Source organism: Haliotis asinina, chromosome 9 (assembly GCF_037392515.1).
Source record: "Haliotis asinina isolate JCU_RB_2024 chromosome 9, JCU_Hal_asi_v2, whole genome shotgun sequence".
In the NCBI taxonomy this organism is placed as follows: Eukaryota; Metazoa; Mollusca; class Gastropoda; order Lepetellida; family Haliotidae; genus Haliotis; species Haliotis asinina.
In genome coordinates this window covers 13,907,939-13,928,537 of record NC_090288.1, presented here as the reverse complement: position 1 = coordinate 13,928,537, position 20,599 = coordinate 13,907,939, and the positions used below count along the sequence as shown (strand labels likewise).

Here is a 20,599-nt window from a genome sequence, read left to right as displayed (position 1 = left end):
TCTTGTAACTTGAACGTCCAGTTGCCATCTTATGCATTCATTTTTAGCACAAATTTATCTCTCTTCATATTTTCAGTTACTTCATATTTTGTTCTTATTCATTTATAGTTTTCTCAAGCTCTGTGATGCAAAACGAATTCCTTTAAAAGCAAAAACAAGATTGTCTGTCTGTCTCTCTGAAAACATTGAAAACTAGAGAAAAGAGCTGCATGTTTTAGTTTCTGCTTGAAACGCTGTTTCAACTACCATTTCTCTGAAACTAAAATAGAATTGTCTTTTACAGCAATTATGTTCTGCGTCTGTATTTGAATGAAAGGGATTTATTCGAAGAAGAAAACAAGATCATTTACCTTATATTAATATTTCAGGAGTACACGATCAGTGAAACAATGGACAGTAATTATAGTCACCTCTAATGTTATAGCTCATATCTAATGGCCTGAAACTTTATGAGGACTGATCAAAGCCTTCAGAGTGATTCTAGAACTTCAAGCCAGTGGCATTTCATGTATTACCCAGTAAGAAGCGCCAATACCGTTTATAGTCGTTCTTATGTACGATTGTGGGAACGGCATAAAATAACATAAAATAAAAAAAAGTGGCATAAAATAAAATGATAAATCATAAAAAGAATGTCTATATAACCTATGACAACAAATTATAGTTCATGTAGTTGAGGACAACTGCACGTCGGAGATTTACACAAGCTCGACCAGAAGCCCGCTATGTGGGAAGTCACCAACAACTGACGACAAAGGAAGCTTCATGAGGCCATAGACAGTAACTAACCATGATCAAGGAATCTATTTACCATGCGTGCGCACCCTATGTTCTTCACCTATTACTTACAAAACCTCACCAGCCAAGTGGCATTTTTCCTCAATGATTTGACCTCTTCCTTATGGTGTAACGGTATCATTGGCGCCCTCGTGTATGTGTATTATAAGCCATCACCTCTATTAGCCTGTTGTTTTAGTATGCCACCGGCATGACTCCCTACCATTCACTCGGTGAACGGGCGCGCCCTCACACTCATAGTCCCTCCATCTGGACCGTCAATTGATATCATCTTGCTTTTCTTATGACAAATAACATGTATTTTGCAGCAATTGAGTACTTCAAACAAAATCTACTTCCATAGCTATTGAAGATATGCAGAGAAACAAAAAATAACGTTTAGTTTGACGGACATGGCGTGGAAAGAATCCCGTTGTTAGCTGGGTGGTTGTGAGAGGCACGATAGTTTTTAAAAAGCTATACGGACCATACAGGCTCCCAGCTTTGGCGCAAGTAGACGGGGCGCAAAGGGAATCGGGAACCAGCTGAGATCAAACTGGTTCCCGGAGCATGATGCGCAACACACCCTGATGGAACAGATTGGCTTTGATCGATTTTGAGTTGATTCTATAAGATCTTATCTGGTTTTCCACGTTGTCGACTACCGTCGTAAATCCGCCGTGTACTGAGTGAAAGGTAGGGTGTGAGAGATTTGTTGTCACGTTGTAAAGTCACACTAATGCCAATGAAAACATTCTCACGTACCTTGTTACACTTACTGCATGGTTGTATTGGATTCAAAGTTTTCTCCTCCTTCGCCCACTAACTACAATTACTCGTCTGTCCGTCCGTGCGTCCGAAAATGGTAATGAGGGTTTGCTTAGTTCCTGGGTCCGCCTTTGTAATTGACCAATGAAACAGGAGTGCAACACCCCATTTCTCAATAGTGCTCCCCTTCCACCCGTCCCCCATCACTCCACCCCCACCACAAAAAAGCTGTATCCGGCCCAGCTTGATTGTTCACTAACTGTTGCAAGAAATATTTCATAACTTTAGTAGAAGTCATTTTAGTTTGATATTTTTGCAAATATCTTGGAAACCATCTTCAGCTATTTATTCATAATTTTCTTTCATCTTTCCATTGATTAGTTATTAAGTGCAGGTCGATGGGAATCTCAGTAATCATGACTCACTCAACAACTGTACATAGTGCAAAGTCTGGTTATATACTGGTCTAGAGCTGCATGAGATATGAAAATCATACAAAATGTGTATAATTATCATACCTCAAAAAGCTGTCAAGATCAAGTTTGGCCTGTAGCATCACTAACTGCTAGACTTGATGACTTCGTTGAAACATATATCATTGTATTTCAGTTAGATAAATCAATGCACATGCTGTTTGTCACTGGATTTTCTTGTCCAGAATTGATTATATACAGACTGTAGCCATATAGCTGTTATATTGCTGAATGCAGCGTTAAACAATAAACCAAATGATGCCTCACACCCACCACACCTCACACTCTACAACAGTTAATAAAATAATGAATTATCCTTTTAGCACCTACAGCAATTACAGATTTAGAGTAATCTTGCAAGTTCCAATAGATGCTCTATTATAAATAAATTAAATGTTTTTCAAATTCACTCCAAATGGTTTTTTTTCAGATAAGCTTCTTGGACGACAGTCCCTTATGGTGACCTGAATCAGTTTGGCGACATACAAGCTGTCTTTGAATGATGAAAGATGACAGGAAGTGCGTAATGAAGAAGAAATGGAGATGGTTCTTCTTGAGTATTTTACTGATAATTCTTGTGTGTGTGTGGTTTTACCCATCATGCCGTGGTCTCAACACAACAACCTTCATCACAGCTGACGGAGTGTACTCCGTGTGGCCGCAGTTCACCGCAGACACAGTATTCACGCAGGTAAACAGTTGTGACCATCCTTGTTAATCTCCAGACTATACATTCCGATAAATTTCCACTAGTACCCTCGATGCAACTACAGCTTTGTATGTTTAATAATATTATTAGTAGTTATATTACCATCCGTTACTGACTTGAACAGACCAATCACAAGGCTTTCATCATAACTCACTTCCGCTTCTTATATCAAACTGATTAAACTTGACAATGCAATTGTTGCAGAGGTATCTTGAAAGAGGAAGAAGGAGTTCTTGTATGATATACATTTTTGAGGTATCAGACCTGTAAATTTGTCTGTATGATTTATTTCCTAAATCTGTGTCGCACGGCCAGCAAATCTTTGCAGCTGCAACTGCCACGTTTGTTCACACTAGCAAGCTCGGTTGTAGTGACCTATCAGATTGGCTACTGGGAGAAATTGGAGCCAGTAAGGGGAGATAACAAAATGTTGTAAATGCATGCCGGGTACAAAAGTGTTGTTCTGATTACAGCTTTTCAAAATTTAGGGTAGGTAGGTAAGAATTTTTTTCAAAAAAATATTTTAGAAGTAAAGTGCAAACTAACGGCACATTTTCAATGTTGTAAACAGGCTTGCGCCCACACGTTGACTTTTTCTATCAGAATGACCAATGTCCATCATGCAGGTAAAATACCCTTTTATCTGAACACTATTTTTATTTACATTGCTTGAAAAAAAATAGAGTCAGCACCAGAATTCAAGGGTCGGTCAGGGAATTGGAACCACAATATTAATTTTTTTACCCTGGATATTATCAAGGATAGATTATGAGTGCATGTGTTTTCTTTGACACCGCATTAAGCAGTATTCTGTTTGTATCATGTCAACTTGATCCAGGAGAAAAACCTGAAGGGATGCTGTCCTCAGACGTCTGTCACTCTTGTGAAATACTTGAACACAGATATTGTACCATTCTCTTTCCACAGAGGTTATTTGTCATACCTTCCTGCAAACCTCTGTTTTAATACAACCCTTTCATGGTGCGAGTGTTCAGGGTTTTGTGATTGGTTGCAATCAGAGTCAGTTGTGTAGAGATGCCAACCTCTACAGTTTTATCGTAGTCGCTATGAATTTAAACTTCAAACTACGCCAATACAATTCCACCAGAAATCCTATGAAATTTGAATAAAATTAATTAAAATTCAGATACATAGACAAAAACAAATATTTTCAACAATGAAATACATTTTCAGACTTCATGTACCTTCCATTCATCAAATTTAATGACATATTTTGAACTGCAATGATGTGCAAGTAACAAACGTAATTTTAGTGAAGCTCATTTCAATACCTTTGTTATTTAACATATTTAGTTTCAGTGGAAATAATTTAACCACATGACCATAATATCATTATTTTTTTCTCAGAATGCATCATGTTTTTGTTTATTTAGTTGGATACTAATTTTTGGTCAAATTACTAATTTTGAACGTTGAAACTACTATTAGCAACATTTTGGGCTTAGCATCCCCGCAGTCAGCGACGTTGTTTCAGAAGCGATCATTGGCAATGCCTCGGTAATTTCCATATGCTTCAGGAAAACTACAACCTCTTCTAGGTTGTGATTCACAAACGTTTCTTCCAGATAGAGCTCAGTTTTGTCATGACAGGACAATTGGCATCTTCATCTCCCTTGTTGACAACGAACAAGCTATCCATTAAATGTCTCGTGTATCACATCAACACAAGTTCCCGACAGAGGGATATTTGTGGCCCCACATTTGCTTGTATTAGTCAAGCTGGATTAAGGTCAATGTAGCGCATGTTCTGATTGGATAGAAAGAAGGAAGATAAATATGCTCTGATTGGATAGAAAGAAGGAAGATAAATATGTTCTGATTGGTTAGTAAGAAGGAAGATAAATATGTTCTGATTGATAGAAAGAAGGAAGATAAATATGTTCTGATTGGATAGAAAGAAGGAAGATAAATATGTTCTGATTGGATAGAAAGAAGGAAGATAAGTATGTTCTGATTGGATAGAAAGAAGGAAGATAAATCATATTATTATTTTTTGTGGATATGGGATGTTATGAGAACTTGGACATACGGCCGTAAGAGAACAGAGCTACATAGGAAGATATGACAAACAATCTCTGTGAGAAGAGACTTATATAGCACCAACAAAACCTGAACCAGGAATTGGAACCCTCCTTATGTGGATTCCGGGGAAACTTGAACATGGGTATGGTTCTGACAAACATGGAATCCAGATTGAATCAGGTTTCGAATCTTTGCTCATAGGTCAAAGGCTCGTCCATATTAGGGTTACAGGTTTCAAACTAAGAAAGTAAGATTCTTTATGGATAACAACTTCTTTCCTTATACTGTTCTCAAGCAAGAGTGACGTCACATCATATGTAATAAAGAAGGTGTTATCCATAATGAATCTTACTTTCCTCTGCTATGAACTAGGTCGTGTAACAGGGCATGGAGTCACATGTGATGTCCTCTTCCTTGATTATGCAATACATCAATCTGTATCCATCAGCAAACCTGCAGATATGGTGACTTTTTATTACTCTTAATCAGTGCTATTTGGTGTTTTATTCCTGGTACCAGTGCTGTGTTCAAAGTTTTTGTAAGTATGTTTTTTATTTCAGAAATATTTTGATGAACGCTGCTTCCGTTCGACAGATATGTCAATAGGCACATTGGATTCCTTTGTGAAGGAATGGGGAATGTCTTCAAAGGCTGAATGCAGGTACGGTTGTTGCATATTACTTGCAACCTGTGTCTTGGATTTTTTAAATAATTTACACAGTTCACAGATTGATCCTGATGCTGTTGATCACTGGATTGTCTGATCTAAACTCAATCTTTTTTGCTCAGTGTGACATTCACAACAACAACCAACCAATCAATCAACCAGTCTTTGTTAACCCATGAGCTTAAATACCAGTATGAACAGGCCAATTGTAGTGGTTTGATGTACCAAGAGATTTAATGTATTTAAATATCTCATTCTCTCTCAGGGATCTGTACCAACGCTTTACAGCTATGTTCTCTGTGTCCAAGAGACCAGCACCACTTATCTTGCCCAAACCATTCCAAGCCAAAGTGAAGAACTGGCTTGGTGGTAGTGAAGAGTTATTCCAGCAGGTTTATAAGCAGGTAAGAGTCGTAGCACTCACATTAACATTTATACCTACATTGCCAAATGAATATGAGAGCTGAAACTGGCAGTATTTCTCATTAGTCGAGTTCCATTGATTGTAAATATTTGAAAATTGATTGAAAGGAGGATTAGAAATAAGTATCGGTTGTGAATCATATTTTGTCGAGTAAAAACGCAAACCACACCAAAGCCCACAAGTTTGTCTAGTCCAGTGTTTGTCTAGTCCAGTGTTTCCCAGGACACAGAAAACATGCATATCTGATTCCCTGGTCACGATGACTTCTAACTTTTCATGTCTAGGGCAAGCACTGATTAACGTTGACTCTCAAACACATGCCCATGACTCCCTCTCCTGACACTAGGGAGTCATAATGACTGCCAAATTTTTATGCCTTGGGGAAACACTGCTAGTCCATATCTGGTTATTTATAAGTGGCAATTGGGTAGCTGATATGTTTCTGACTTGTAAACCAACACAAAATGATAAATGTTTTCTTTCCCAGGAAGTGACTCATGTTTTCAACCGAATTACCCGGGAGTACACCATCTTCAACCCTCTGAGGGACAAACGGCCCATTAAGACTCCCGATGAGCCAGAGAGACATTAGTAATGTGTTTTATGTCAGCTATTGTCAATTGTCCAAAAATCATTTCTAATGAGAAGAGTTTTTGTCTAATGTCATCCGTAACAGAATGTATGGTATTGTTGTTGGGTAACAAAGAAAAAAATCATGTGTTAAAATATGTTTGGGGGAATAGAAAACTTTGAAAATATTGAAGAATGTTTAGGACATTACTGAAATTAATGAATGGATGTTATATTTGTCTTGCAGGCATAGTTAAAATTTCTCGTATTATTTTTTTTTCACCAAACTGGTCAATGGATGTGAAGTAAATTTCAGATCTGATGTATGTAATTCATGCAAGTTCAAGTCTCTTTCAGTCATCGATTTGTTTTTATCTTTATTAGGGTTCACTGACAAACAGCTTAACCTTTAATGACCTTTATCTTTTGAGGGGCAGTAAGATAGCCAAGTGGTTAAGGTGTTCGCTTGTCACACTGAAGACCCAGGTTCTATTCCCCACATGGGTACAATTTTTGGCCCCCCTTTTTTGGTCCCCCTTGGCATGATATTGCTGAAATGTATTGCTAAAAGCAATGTAAAAATAAAACTCACTCACTATTTTCTCTACTAATTATAGAAGTAAATATGCATTTTTTCAGGCTTTCGCTCGCTTTTAAGTCCATACAAATTGGATCAGGCAACTTTTGAGTAAATCAAGTAGAATTTTCTAGTAGCCAGGGCCTAGATTTTTAAAGCAAATGCAGTGTAAATGCTATACATTGACATTAACTTATGACTATCTTAGCGCTAAGAGAGCTTCGAAAATCTAGACCCAGTCCTGTGACCTGGAGGTGGAGGGGGTGGTCATGTTTTGATAAATCCAAACCACATGCTGGCCCAAGGGTAGTAAATCCATGTTAAGTCCAAACCACTTGCTGACCCAAGGGTAGTAAATCCATGTTAAATCTAAACCACTTGCTGACCCAAGGGTAGTAAATCCATGTTAAATCCAAACCACTTGCTGGCCCAAGGGTAATAAATCCATGTTAAATCTAAACCACTTGCTGACCCAAGGGTAGTAAATCCATGTTAAATCTAAACCACTTGCTGACCCAAGGGTAATAAATCCATGTTAAATCTAAACCACTTGCTGACCCAAGGGTAATAAATCCATGTTAAATCTAAACCACTTGCTGACCCAAGGGTAATAAATCCATGTTAAATCTAAACCACTTGCTGACCCAAGGGTAGTAAATCCATGTTAAATCTAAACCACTTGCTGACCCAAGGGTAGTAAATCCATGTTAAATCCAAACCACTTGCTGACCCAAGGGTAGTAAATCCATGTTAAATCTAAACCACTTGCTGACCCAAGGGTAGTAAATCCATGTTAAATCTAAACCACATGCTGGCCCAAGGGTAAAAATCTATGTTAAGTCCAAACCACTTGCTGACCCAAGGGTAGTAAATCCATGTTAAATCTAAACCACTTGCTGGCCCAAGGGTAGTAAATCCATGTTAAATCTAAACCACATGCTGGCCCAAGGGTAATAAATCCATGTTAAATCTAAACCACATGCTGACCCAAGGGTAGTAAATCCATGTTAAATCTAAACCACATGCTGACCCAAGGGTAATAAATCCATGTTAAATCTAAACCACTTGCTGACCCAAGGGTAGTAAATCCATGTTAAATCTAAACCACTTGCTGACCCAAGGGTAGTAAATCCATGTTAAATCTAAACCACATGCTGGCCCAAGGGTAATAAATCTATGTTAAGTCCAAACCACTTGCTGACCCAAGGGTAGTAAATCCATGTTAAATCTAAACCACATGCTGGCCCAAGGGTAGTAAATCCATGTTAAATCCAAACCACTTGCTGACCCAAGGGTAGTAAATCCATGTTAAATCTAAACCACATGCTGGCCCAAGGGTAATAAATCTATGTTAAGTCCAAACCACATGCTGACCCAAGGGTAGTAAATCCATGTTAAATCCAAACCACATGCTGGCCCAAGGGTAGTAAATCTATGTTAAGTCCAAACCACATGCTGGCCCAAGGGTAATAAATCCATGTTAAGTCCAAACCACATGCTGGCCCAAGGGTAGTAAATCCATGTTAAATCCACGTCACATGCTGGCCCAAGGGTAGTACATCCATGTTACATCCACGTCACATGCTGGCCCAAGGGTAGTACATCCATGTTACATCCACGTCACATGCTGGCCCAAGGGTAGTACATCCATGTTAAATCCAAACCACATGCTGGCTCAAGGGTAGTAAATCCATGTTAAATCCACGTCACATGCTGGCCCAAGGGTAGTAAATCCATGTTAAATCCAAACCACATGCTGGCCCAAGGGTAGTAAATCCATGTTAAATCCAAACCACATGCTGGCCCAAGGGTAGTAAATCCATGTTAAGTCCAAACCACATGCTGGCCCAAGGGTAGTAAATCCATGTTAAATCTAAACCACATGCTGGCCCAAGGGTAGTAAATCCATGTTAAATCCAAACCACATGCTGGCCCAAGGGTAGTAAATCCATGTTAAGTCCAAACCACATGCTGACCCAAGGGTAATAAATGCATGTTAAATCCAAACCACATGCTGGCCCAAGGGTAGTACATCCATGTTAAGTCCAAACCACATGCTGGCCAAAGGGTAGTAAATCCATGTTACCAAAACTACTGAAGCCATGTCCCACAAAGCAGGGACAGAAAAATGACATGTAAGGCTGTGTTAAAGTATCAGAGTTAAGAGCATGTTAGCTTATGATCGCTTTCTAATAAAAGGGTTTATTTCACCAGCCTATGTATAAAAGGGTCTCTAAGGCTTGCAAGGTACTATTTCTGGGATTAAACTGGCTGTGTTTGTGCATGCCAACTTGCCAACTATTCGAGAACCAGTTCTGGTTTCATATTGTGCAACCACCAAATATTTCTTTGCTATACCTGATCAGTTGTACAACCATGCTTGGCTGTTGACAGCTATTATAGTTGGCTAAATTGGGGATGGTTATATTGGAAATTTATCATTTCTGCAACGAATGTCGTTTTCTTTTTGTCACCTGAGAACAATGAGACCTCCCGAAAATATATGAAACTTTGCTTGTCAGTGGTAGTGCTAAGGTCTCGCTTGTGTCAGTCATTCCCATGAATATCATATGACCTTGAAAAAGTATCTATGATTTTAGGGGATTGAGGGTGGGTGGGGTCGTTTTGTTTTGAGATTATGGAGTGTGTCACTGTTGGCAGTTTTGTACACATACACTAGGAGGCATTACCAAATTGTGTGCATTGTACGCTCAAAAATTATTGGAAGGGAGAGAGGATTTGATTTTGTATATGACATGGGGGTGACATATTTTTGTACATGAATTTGAGGGGATGGTCATTCACATCATTGGTCATGCTTCTGCATAAAAATCATCATCACCTGTCCAGCAGCCAATCTGAATGGTCGCTTATTGCTTCATATATCACCAGACAATCTCTACTTAAAAACAGATATGATACCATCAATACATCCAATATCTAGGGAAATCCAAACAAAGCCAAACCCAAATCAATCCCAGTTCAATTACATTTTGTTTCAGTGTCGAAAGACTGACTGTGAACAGTAAGGAATCCTGCGATTTCTGCAATTATAAAAAGTAAGTACTTTTGCATCACGACACACATCAAAAGCCTGATGAATCTACCATTTGATGCATATTCCATGTAAATTTCTGTACCTTGACCTGCCTTATCTCCCAACTATTACGAATGTGGTGGTGTGAGGAAGCATGCATATGTTTAGGTGCCTGACTCTGAGGGTGTGTGTTTGAATCCCAGATGAGAATCTACCCAACAAAAGTACTGGGTCACTACAAAATAGCATTTGTTACAAATGGTTACAGTGTGGTTTGGTGGGCTGGTTGTTTGGGCTTGTTTGCTGTGTGCAAGGTTGCCATAAAAATATCCTTTGGCTAATCCAACTGTCATGTGTGGTCCAAACACTGTCTTGTATGGTCCAAGCACTGTCTAGTATGATCCAAGCACTGCCCTCTATGGTCCAAGCACTGTCTTGTATGGTCCAAGCACTGTCTAGTATGATCCAAGCACTGTCTTGTATGATCCAAGCACTGCCCTGTATGGTCCAAGCACTGTCTAGTATGACCCAAGCACTGTCTTGTATGGTCCAAGCATTGTCTAGTATGGTCCAAGCACTGTCTAGTATGGTCCAAGCACTGTCTTGTATGGTCCAAGCACTCTCTTGTATGATCCAAGCACTGTCTAGTATGACCCAAGCACTGTCTTGTATGGTCCAAGCACTGTCTAGAATGGTCCAAGCACTGTCTAGTATGATCCAAGCACTACCCTGTATGGTCCAAGCACTGCCTAGTAAGACCCAAGCACTGTCTAGTATGACCCAAGCACTGTCTTGTATGACCCAAGCACTGTCTTGTATGATCCAAGCACTGTCTAGTATGATCCAGGCACTGTCTTGTATGATCCAAGCACTGCCCTGTATGGTCCAAGCACTGTCTAGTATGACCCAAGCACTGTCTAGAATGGTCCAAGCACTGTCTTGTATGACCCAAGCACTGTCTTGTATGATCCAAGCACTGTCTAGTATGATCCAGGCACTGTCTTGTATGATCCAAGCACTGCCCTGTATGGTCCAAGCACTGTCTAGTATGACCCAAGCACTGTCTAGAATGGTCCAAGCACTGTCTTGTATGATCCAAGCACTACCCTGTATGGTCCAAGCACTGTCTAGTATGACCCAAGCACTGTCTAGTATGACCCAAGCACTGTCTAGTGTGACCCAAGCACTGTCTTGTGTGATCCAAGCTCAGCAATGTATGGTCCTATTTCTGGGATATATGATCCAAGTACTGTGTTAAGCATGGAACCCAGATTCCAGTGACGATCTGTAACTCAAGTAACAATGCTGCGATGTTCCCAGTTTCACGGCAGAGCATGTGACACACCGCCTCGAGTCTTCCATGTCTTACACAGCATCAAACACGTTCAAGATGGAGAAGTGGCACGCCCTGTTCATGTTCAAAAAGCATCACCCACTCAACTGGAACAAGGCCGAGTTCATGGATCTCATGAGACTCTCGCAAGAGTGGTGGGTAATTGACTTATACAACAGTTGTGTCCAGGCCTTCACTCTGAATCGACCTGTGAAGATCTGGATCAGAATTGATCTAACCCTTTATATACGTTGATATACTTTTAAGACAAACAGCTTATGACATCTGTTTTTAATACTTTAATCAGTAAATGGTGTGTAAGAAGAAGGTCACAGAACTTGTGATTGTCAAATACGGTTTATCTAACAACTGATCAGAAACTGGCTAGAATTAGTCTTCAGTAATGCAAGCTAGAGGTGACTAATTGGATCGGATGGTCAGCTTGGTGATTTGGTTGACACATGTCATGGTATCCTATTTGTGTATCTCAATGATAAGGCTGTTCATCACAGGAATGTGTGATTCAGGCTCAATTATTTACAGAAGTCTGCCAAATAGATGAAATATTGCAGAGTGTGACGTTAAACAACCAAACAACCAACACTGTCTGAGAATATCTGATGGTCTATGCCTAATGATGTTTGTCCAGGTTCAAGGTTGCCCACCAGCGAGACCCCATTGCTCAGTACCCCCAGATGGTGTGGGACCTCCTCCCCCACTCTGGTGCCAGCCAGATACACCCCCATGTACACGGATTCCTCAGCCCACACAGGTATCATGGTCAGTATTGCTTATTATCTTACCTCACACATGAATGTTGCTTTCCGATTGGCTGAGCACTATTCTATTTTCAGAATACAGTCTATGTATTATTTTCAATGTACACCGCTGGGAATTCTCTTCTGGTGCCTCATGGTAGTACTTCTTTGCCTTGAATGACATTGAATCACGCTTCAAGCACGGAAATTACCGATGTTTTTTGCGATTGAACATCAATGGAAGGGAGATAACTCTAAATCTGTTTACCTTGTGTCGTCTGCAAAATGGTGATTTGCCTCGCATTCAACAGAAGTGCTTCAAGCAGTTCGAAATTGAAACTCAGGTGTTCGGTGAGTTAAATGCGTTGTTCACTAGTCCCTTGGGGTCCCTCGAAGGTACATGAGCCCATGGCCCCCTCATGACTAGCGAACAACTTATAATGTCACACTTGTGTCGATAGGTTTTATTTGTTTCTTCAATGACTGATTTAGTACTTTCGTACTTGCATTGGTGCAATGCAAAAGTGCAACCTGGTTATTAGTCAAACTTGCACCAGGTGCAAGTCAATGTTTGAGGAATAAATCAACAATAAATCTAAGATTATAAGCATAAGTATGTCAGCTCATCATTCTTCTAAACTTTGAGTAGCTGTGACTCTGAAACATTGCCATTTATAGGCACATCTTGGCTATGACAGCTCTTGTAAACAGGGATCAGAGACTGTGTTGCTACAGTTTCATGGGTACTACATATCGAAATTATGCTTATGTGCCTCAAACCTCTGATGTTTTAATACAGGGGCACTGCAACTGAAATTTGGCTGGTGCAACTAGGTTTTCATGGTAGGTTGTACCTGTGTAAGTAGGTTAACATCTCTGAAATTGATTCCTGTTCTTTGTTCAAACACTGGAACCCAATTCAGAACAGACCAGTGAAGATACAGTCTTCAGCAACCCATGTCGTGAGAGGCAACTTTAGAGATCGTGTGGTCAGGCTTGCTGACTTGGTTGACATATATGATCATATTCCAGTTCTGTAGATCGATGGTAATGCTGTTGATCACTGGATTGCTTGGTCCAGTCTTTTTTACAGACTGCTACCATATAGCTGGAATATTACTGAGTGCGGTGGAAAACTAAACTCACTCACTCACTCACTCACTCACTCACTCACTCACTCACTCACTCACTCACTCACTCACACTTCTTTCATCAAGCATCGCAGCTGAACACCAATTCTAACCTAGATCTTCATTGGTCCTTGTGTGTGCAGGTGTGGTAGAAGCTTGGAGGGAAGGAGCAGAGGAGTACTACCGCAGGTTCAACCACAACTATTTCACAGACCTCGTCTCTGTCTACAGTGCCATGGGTCTGTCAGTCAGACATAAGGAAGCAGTGGCCATTGCCAATATAGTGAGTATAGCATGCACAAGTCCATTTTATCTTCCACAAACATGTTATCTACAGTGTTTGCCCTGACGCAAAAAAATGTGTATTTGACACACAAATTATCTCAAATACGAACTGAATATAGAAGCTTGCAGCATTGCTGACGCAACTCTACTGGACCCTGAGTTCTGATAATGTAAGCTTGTAATTTGTTGTTGTTTAAAACTACTTTATTTATTGTTTGCCAGTTAACTGCTCAGGGCTGATTCAGTACCTGACCTGCTTTACCTTGTTTTTCATTTTATTTATTTTTACAATCACAGTTGACATCTTGATGAAACCAAAACATGTCCATGACTCCCTCTCATGATACCAGGGAGTCATGATGATACTTAAATTTTCATGTCAAGGGCTGTATCTGATGACTTGGGGCTGAGGAACAGCTTTGTACAATGTGTGAATCCCATTTCTGATGTTCCCTGCTTCAATATTGCTAGAATATTGCTAAAAGCAACATGAAAGCATACTTGCATACTTGCAATTAATGAGAAGGACGTGCAATGATTTATGGGTGAAGCTGATTTCAAGTGCATCACAATGACCATTGCTCTTATTAGAGATCAGTCCTCACATCGAGTACAGTACTCTCAATTCCAGTATACAACATTTCATATCATATGTCCTTGTCATGTCTAACCATGTCTGGAAATGAAGTACTAGAGACAGAATAATGAACACGATCTTATATAGTGCCAGCGCTAGGCCAATGCCTAAAAGCGAGTGTGGGTTCTAACTGTGATTACTAAGACAGTATTTGATGTATTACTGTAAGTAACAGTGTTACTGTACACGTCTTTTAAACCAATTCTAAGAAACCAGTCAGATGTTGCTAAATTCCAGGAAAAGCTAATGAGTGAAACTAAAACTGATTCTGCAATTCAGAATTATTCACTGAACTAGAAGTGTGCTCTGTTATGTGTAAAATTGTTTTGAACTGAAAGTGTATCAGTTTCTTAATGTTTCTGATCAGTAAAAATACAGAATGTGTTTTAATTACAGATTAATAGAAAACCTGTTTTCTGCATTAACTGTGAAGTAATTTCGATTTATCCACAAAGTTACATCTCTCCCATTTTGCTACAGCTATGTTCATTGGTCATTCAGAATTGCCAAAATACAAGAGACTAAGTATCATTGGCTGAGTGTTCATTTTGAATAAACCAAGTTTTTGCTATGGAGAAACATTCACCTGAGAGACAAATTCAGTCCATTTGCAAGCACTGAAAAGATTGCAGGCACTAGTGACTCTAGCCAATAACATTTTATGATGCACACTTCCTATTTAGATCATCTTCTTAGAATTATTTTTTGTCTTTCATTGAAGTGTCTAGCCAAGACTAATGCTTATATGTATAGTAACAAACAAACCCATATAAATTGAAAATTAGACCCAAGGAGAACACAGATTCAGGGCCTGAAGAAATCTAGCCTTGCTTATCATTGCTTAAACTTGGCAGTAGTGAAAATAATCTGGTTCAGGGACTGTGGGACTATATCCAGCCCAACGTAAAGAGGTCACACCTTTGTGTAGATTTGATCCGTGTTTCATTCCTGGTTTGTTACAGGTGCCAAAGAAGGACCATGAAGTGGTCATCTTGAGCCCCACACCTGGGGAAAGCTTCTTCGAGCTTATCTACTATACACTTCGAGGTTAGTTGGCAAATACTCACCAGGGAAGATTGTGTGGATTCGTAATAACTATGGATTCATTGGAGGTTTTCAGCAACTCATTCTTATTTTAAGAGGTGACTCAAGTGGTCAGGCTCACTAGCTTGGTTTGACGTAAAATGATGCTCTTGAGTATTATTTATTATTATAGGATATTTATGTTGCGCACATATCCACGCAACTAGTACACACTCAAGGCGCTGGCATTTTTCCCTTAATCACAAGGATAACCCTGTATTGTCTTTCTCAGTTCCCTTGGCATCATACAACTCTTGCAGCCACTAGGCATGCCAACTTATTGTGACTCTCCCATCCTTACGAGGTACCCAGTCACACCTGGGAGGACTTGTTCACTTTGTCACAGTACTCTGTCCAAGTTTACTGCATGTTCCTATGCTCACAACTTGGTGTTTGCACATATTCCTTTGGCCACCATCTGGTCCTGGTCATCAGCTTGTCATATACCAACAGATTCGTGGGTTCTTTTAAGTGCACAGAGTTGTGTACTGTACAAAGAGGTTGTGACAAGACTGAAAGTGTGTGCACAAAAAGTTGACTCCAAGGTTTTGTGGCTCAATCTCAGTACATCCAAGCTTGCTGGATCTCTAGCCTGGCACATGAGACAACTTGCCCCAAGTGATGTTGATCACAGGATTGTCTGATCCAAACTCAATTGTTTACAGACTGTTGCCATTTTGCTGTAATATTGCTGAGTGTGATGTGAAACAACATACAAAACCTTACATGGATTATGCCTCTGTGACAGTGTCCTTTATGTTGCAGCCTTCATCGATGATATTGACAAGCTTTGCTTCAGTGTTGGGATTGGTCTTCCGCCTTTGGTAAGTAGCTCTCAACCGAGATATAACCCAAAGGAATTGATCGTGATGTGGCATCGGTTGATACATGTTTTTGGTTTGTTGAAAGGATGAATCCAGAGAGCAGTGAAGATCGGTTTTCATGATTATGTTCGCTTAGTGTACACATGCTCCTAATGGATATGCCATGGGACTCACTCATGTACATGTATGGACGGGTCTGGTATGAATGTATTGTATTTGTATGAGCCTGGGAACATGGTTTACCGTTTACCGAGTGTCCAAATATAGACAAATAAATGAAACAATGTAGGTTAGAATGTCTTTAGATCAAAATTGTTTTGAGGGTCATTGGTCACAGAAGATTTTCATATCATGTCATGTCATGGTATCCCAATTATGTGGATGGATGCTCATGACAACTATCACTAGATTGTCTGGTTCAGACTTTATTTATACAGACCGCCACCATGTAGCTGGTAAACTCATAATCAAATACAAACGATTTGGAACTACCTAAACAAACAGTTGAACTGGATGTCGGCACTATCCAAATATTAGCTCAACAATAACACTGTTTTTTTTTTGTGATTCTTAAAAGGCATTTAGAAATTGGCGTAGTAATACAGGACAAATTTTTATGGATAGTGAAAATAAACTCAAGAAGTTGCTATCCATAAAAATTTGTCCTGTATTACGTTTTTTTTGTCATGTTACCAAATGATTGTCATTGATTCCAGGATTCTCATGCAGGCGTGATCCCAGCGCATGCTCGTATCGTGACTCGAGGGGCTGTGGCAGAAATCAGGACAGACATGAGCTCCCTTGAGCTGTTCGCTGTGAGTGGATGGATTGTCTTTTTGGGGAGCCCAGGGACTGGTTATGTATAGATTGTATAGATCAGGGGAGGTCACCAAAAGTCTCACCATCTCTAGAGAAAAATGGGAGTGAGTGAGTATGGTTTTATGCCACTTTTAGCAATATTCCAGCAACATCATGGCAGGGACACCAGTGATGGGCTTCACACTCTCATAACCATGTGGGGAATAGAACCAGGGTCTTTGGCATGACGATTGAATGCTTTAACCACCACTCTAACTACCCCACCACCCACTGGAAGAAAGAAGCAGCAAAAGTGGAATATAAATTAAAACATGAAAAATCATGAAAAATCCTGCAGAACTTCGATTGCATCATCTGAAACTGCTAAGATTTACAGGATGGCCATGACTTTTCTCTCATGTTACTGAGAACCATCACTGTGGTAGAGTGGGTGACGATGCAGACGGATGATGTTGGCGGAGGTTTTTACAATATTTAACATTTTCTTTTCTTTTTTCAGGGTACAAACGTTAATATTGATCCGTATAAGGTGATCAAACTTGTCCGTTCCTCCATCAAGCGTCGCCATTCTTGATGATGCAAAGGTGCATAACAGAGGTACGCGAGTGACAGTCCATCAAGGGATATATGCAGAGTCACCATCAGGGATGGTGCTAACAGTGCATATTGGGGTAAATGTGGTTTGACTGTCAGTGATGGGGCTAGCAGTGCATCATGGGATAAATGTGGTTTCACTGTCAGTGATGGGGCTAGCAATGCATCATGGGATAAATGTGGTTTGTCTGTCAGTGATGGGGCTACCAATGCATCATGGGATAAATGTGGTTTCACTGTCAGTGATGAGGCTACCAATGCATCATGGGATAAATGTGGTTTGACTGTCAGTGATGAGGCTAGCAATGCATCATGGGATAAATGTGGTTTCACTGTCAGTGATGGGGCTAGCAATGCATCATGGGATAAATGTGGTTTGACTGTCAGTGATGAGGCTAGCAATGCATCATGGGATAAATGTGGTTTCTCTGTCAGTGATGGGGCTAGCAATGCATCATGGGATAAATGTGGTTTGACTGTCAGTGATGAGGCTACCAATGCATCATGGGATAAATGTGGTTTCACTGTCAGTGATGGGGCTAGCAATGCATCATGGGATAAATGTGGTTTGACTGTCAGTGATGAGGCTAGGAATGCATCATGGGATAAATGTGGTTTCTCTGTCAGTGATGGGGCTAGCAATGCATCATGGGATAAATGTGGTTTGACTGTCAGTGATGAGGCTAGCAATGCATCATGGGATAAATGTGGTTTCTCTGTCAGTGATGGGGCTACCAGTGCATCATGGGATAAATGTGGTTTCACTGTCAGTGATGGGGCTAGCAATGCATCATGGGATATACATTGAGTCAGTATCGGGGATTGTGCTGACAGTGCATCATGGGATATACGTGGTGTCAGTATGTGGGATAGTACAGTCTGTACGTGAGAAATCGAAGATCTTTTTGTTGAGAGTTATGCCCAAGCAGAACAGTTTCTTGGCAGCCATGGAACAAATGATATATTCAAATGATTGAGTGAGTTTAGTTACGCCCCACTCAGCAATATTCCAGCAATATGGTGGCGATCTGTAAATATACGAGCTTTGGCCAGACGTCAACAGTATCAATCTGTGCAATTGGGAAGTAATCACATGTCAACCAAGTCAGCGAGCCCACTAGCTGCATCTTGAGACAAGCATAGGTTACTGAAGGCCAATATTCTAACCCAGACCTTCATGGGCTACGTTATTATTTAAATGAAAGTCCTAGGTTTTTTGTAATGCAGGTCTACATGTGTGCCAATGTGTGAAGTGTGTGTGTGAAGATGATGATGTTTTAGTATGATTAGTGTTGAACAAGTGAACATAGACGACACAATGCATGGAGCAGATATGTCCCAGCCTTATGATCTACCACAACTCTCTTGTACATTCCAACCAATCATCTTTCATGACACAGCACATATTTTCTCGATTTTCATTGTGCCATGTGTTGGGACATAAGTCCTTCTGCTGAAGGCATGACAATTCACTGAGCAGATTTGCTTTTACACCTGAACCATGTTAATGGTTCCAGTCTGGATTTGCCTGTTTCTAGGTTCATCAGCCACAGAACCTATGGCTGGCTGAATAGAAAACTAATCAGAAATATCATCAATCAGAATTGTCTTTAATGATTATCAATATGAAAATTATATGATAATATCGGAAATGAATCATTTTGATGAAATGGAAAATACAGAAATTTGTTATTTAATGGACTGCTCCCAAAGAACTTTCAGGAAATATGGAAAGCTTTCAGGAAATAAGGAAAGCTTTCAGGAAATATGGAAAGCTTTCAGGAAATAAGGAAAGCTTTCAGGAAATATGGAAAGCTTTCAGGAAATATGGAAAGCTTTCAGGAAATATGGAAAGCTTTTAGGAAATATGGAAAACTTTCAGGAAATATGGAAAGCTTTCAGGAAATATGGAAAGCTTTTAGGAAATATGGAAAACTTTCAGGAAATATGGAAAGCTTTCAGGAAATATGGAAAGCTTTCAGGAAATATGGAAAGCTTTCAGGAAATATGGAAAGCTTTTAGGAAATATGGAAAGCTTTCAGGAAATAAGGAAAGCTTTCAGGAAATATGGAAAGCTTTCAGGAAATATGGAAAGCTTTCAGGAAATATGGAAAGCTTTCAGGAAATATGGAAAGCTTTCAGGAAATATGGAAAGCTTTCAGGAAAGCTTTTCTTTGGTAATGTAAGTTTGGTTTTCCTGTCAAATACGGACTGGAACAGCAGGTCTAAATCAAACACACTTTGACCAAAAATGTTTACAAATTCTCATTTCTTTTTCTTAAAAATCAAGCATAGTTAGGAAGTAAAACATGATAAACACATATAACAAGTTTTGATTATAGTATGTAATAACCAGTTTATTTGTATTGATAGTAAAAATACATTTTAACACATTTTAATTTCTCCTAGTCGGCAGAAGACCTAATACCACTACCAACAATACTGTTATCCTTTCACTTATATAGGACAGTGCTTGGAATATTTTGAGGAGGTATTTTAGTCATTTGATATAAATGTTGTGTAATTAAACTAGTTTATTCAACAAACGTGACGTCATAAAGTCAAACTTTCTGCTTCCACCTCAATCTTTTAAATTAACACTATAAATCCATTCAAGCAGTATTTGACCATTTGTCAGCCAAATAAAAAATACACTTTTTGTGGATAATTAAAATTCAATATTGCTGTGCTGTAGATAAGTATTATTTTTCATTTGAATATTTTTAATTGTTGATTTTCATCTATAAAGTAGCTGTGACAGAGTTATCTCCCTTTTTTTTGTTTCCATCAGGCACTGACAGCTTGATTTGTCTTCATGGGTCACACTGTTTTCTCATCCTGTGTGCAATAAATAGATCAAAAACCTTGTGGATGTTGAATGTGGAAAATATTCTCACTCAATATTTTAAATGGAAAATGATTCAAAGGATATAAGATATATAAAAATAAAGTAATCAAAACCTATAAAATATGTAGAGAAAATTATATGAGTGTCTGTGTTATGTTTACGACACGAGTGCCTAAATGTTGGTATTTCCCGAGGGAGAGCTAGGGTCAAACCAATATTTAGGCGTATTAAGGCGTGTCGTAA

The 20,599-nt window shown here is 39.5% G+C and overlaps 1 protein-coding gene across 2 annotated transcripts; it reads left to right on the top strand.

Moving 5' to 3' along the window:
• The first annotated feature begins 1,381 nt into the window (after positions 1-1,381).
• LOC137296034 (uncharacterized) lies at positions 1,382-19,282 on the top strand. 2 transcript variants are annotated; one of them, XR_010957620.1, is made up of 14 exons: positions 1,382-1,473; positions 2,449-2,709; positions 5,331-5,431; positions 5,703-5,841; positions 6,349-6,452; positions 10,011-10,067; positions 11,366-11,533; positions 12,028-12,158; positions 13,410-13,549; positions 15,151-15,235; positions 16,037-16,095; positions 16,812-16,910; positions 17,414-17,639; positions 17,807-19,282. XR_010957620.1 is itself a non-coding variant. In XM_067827675.1 (13 exons), exons 2-13 carry the CDS (start codon positions 2,518-2,520, stop codon positions 17,486-17,488), a joined length of 1,350 nt encoding a protein of 449 aa, XP_067683776.1. In that variant the 5' UTR covers positions 1,382-1,473; positions 2,449-2,517; the 3' UTR covers positions 17,489-17,708. The 2 variants fall into 2 exon arrangements, 1 of the variants encoding a protein (XP_067683776.1); XM_067827675.1 differs by lacking the exon at positions 17,807-19,282 and having other exon boundaries at positions 17,414-17,708.
• The last annotated feature ends 1,317 nt before the right edge of the window (positions 19,283-20,599 follow it).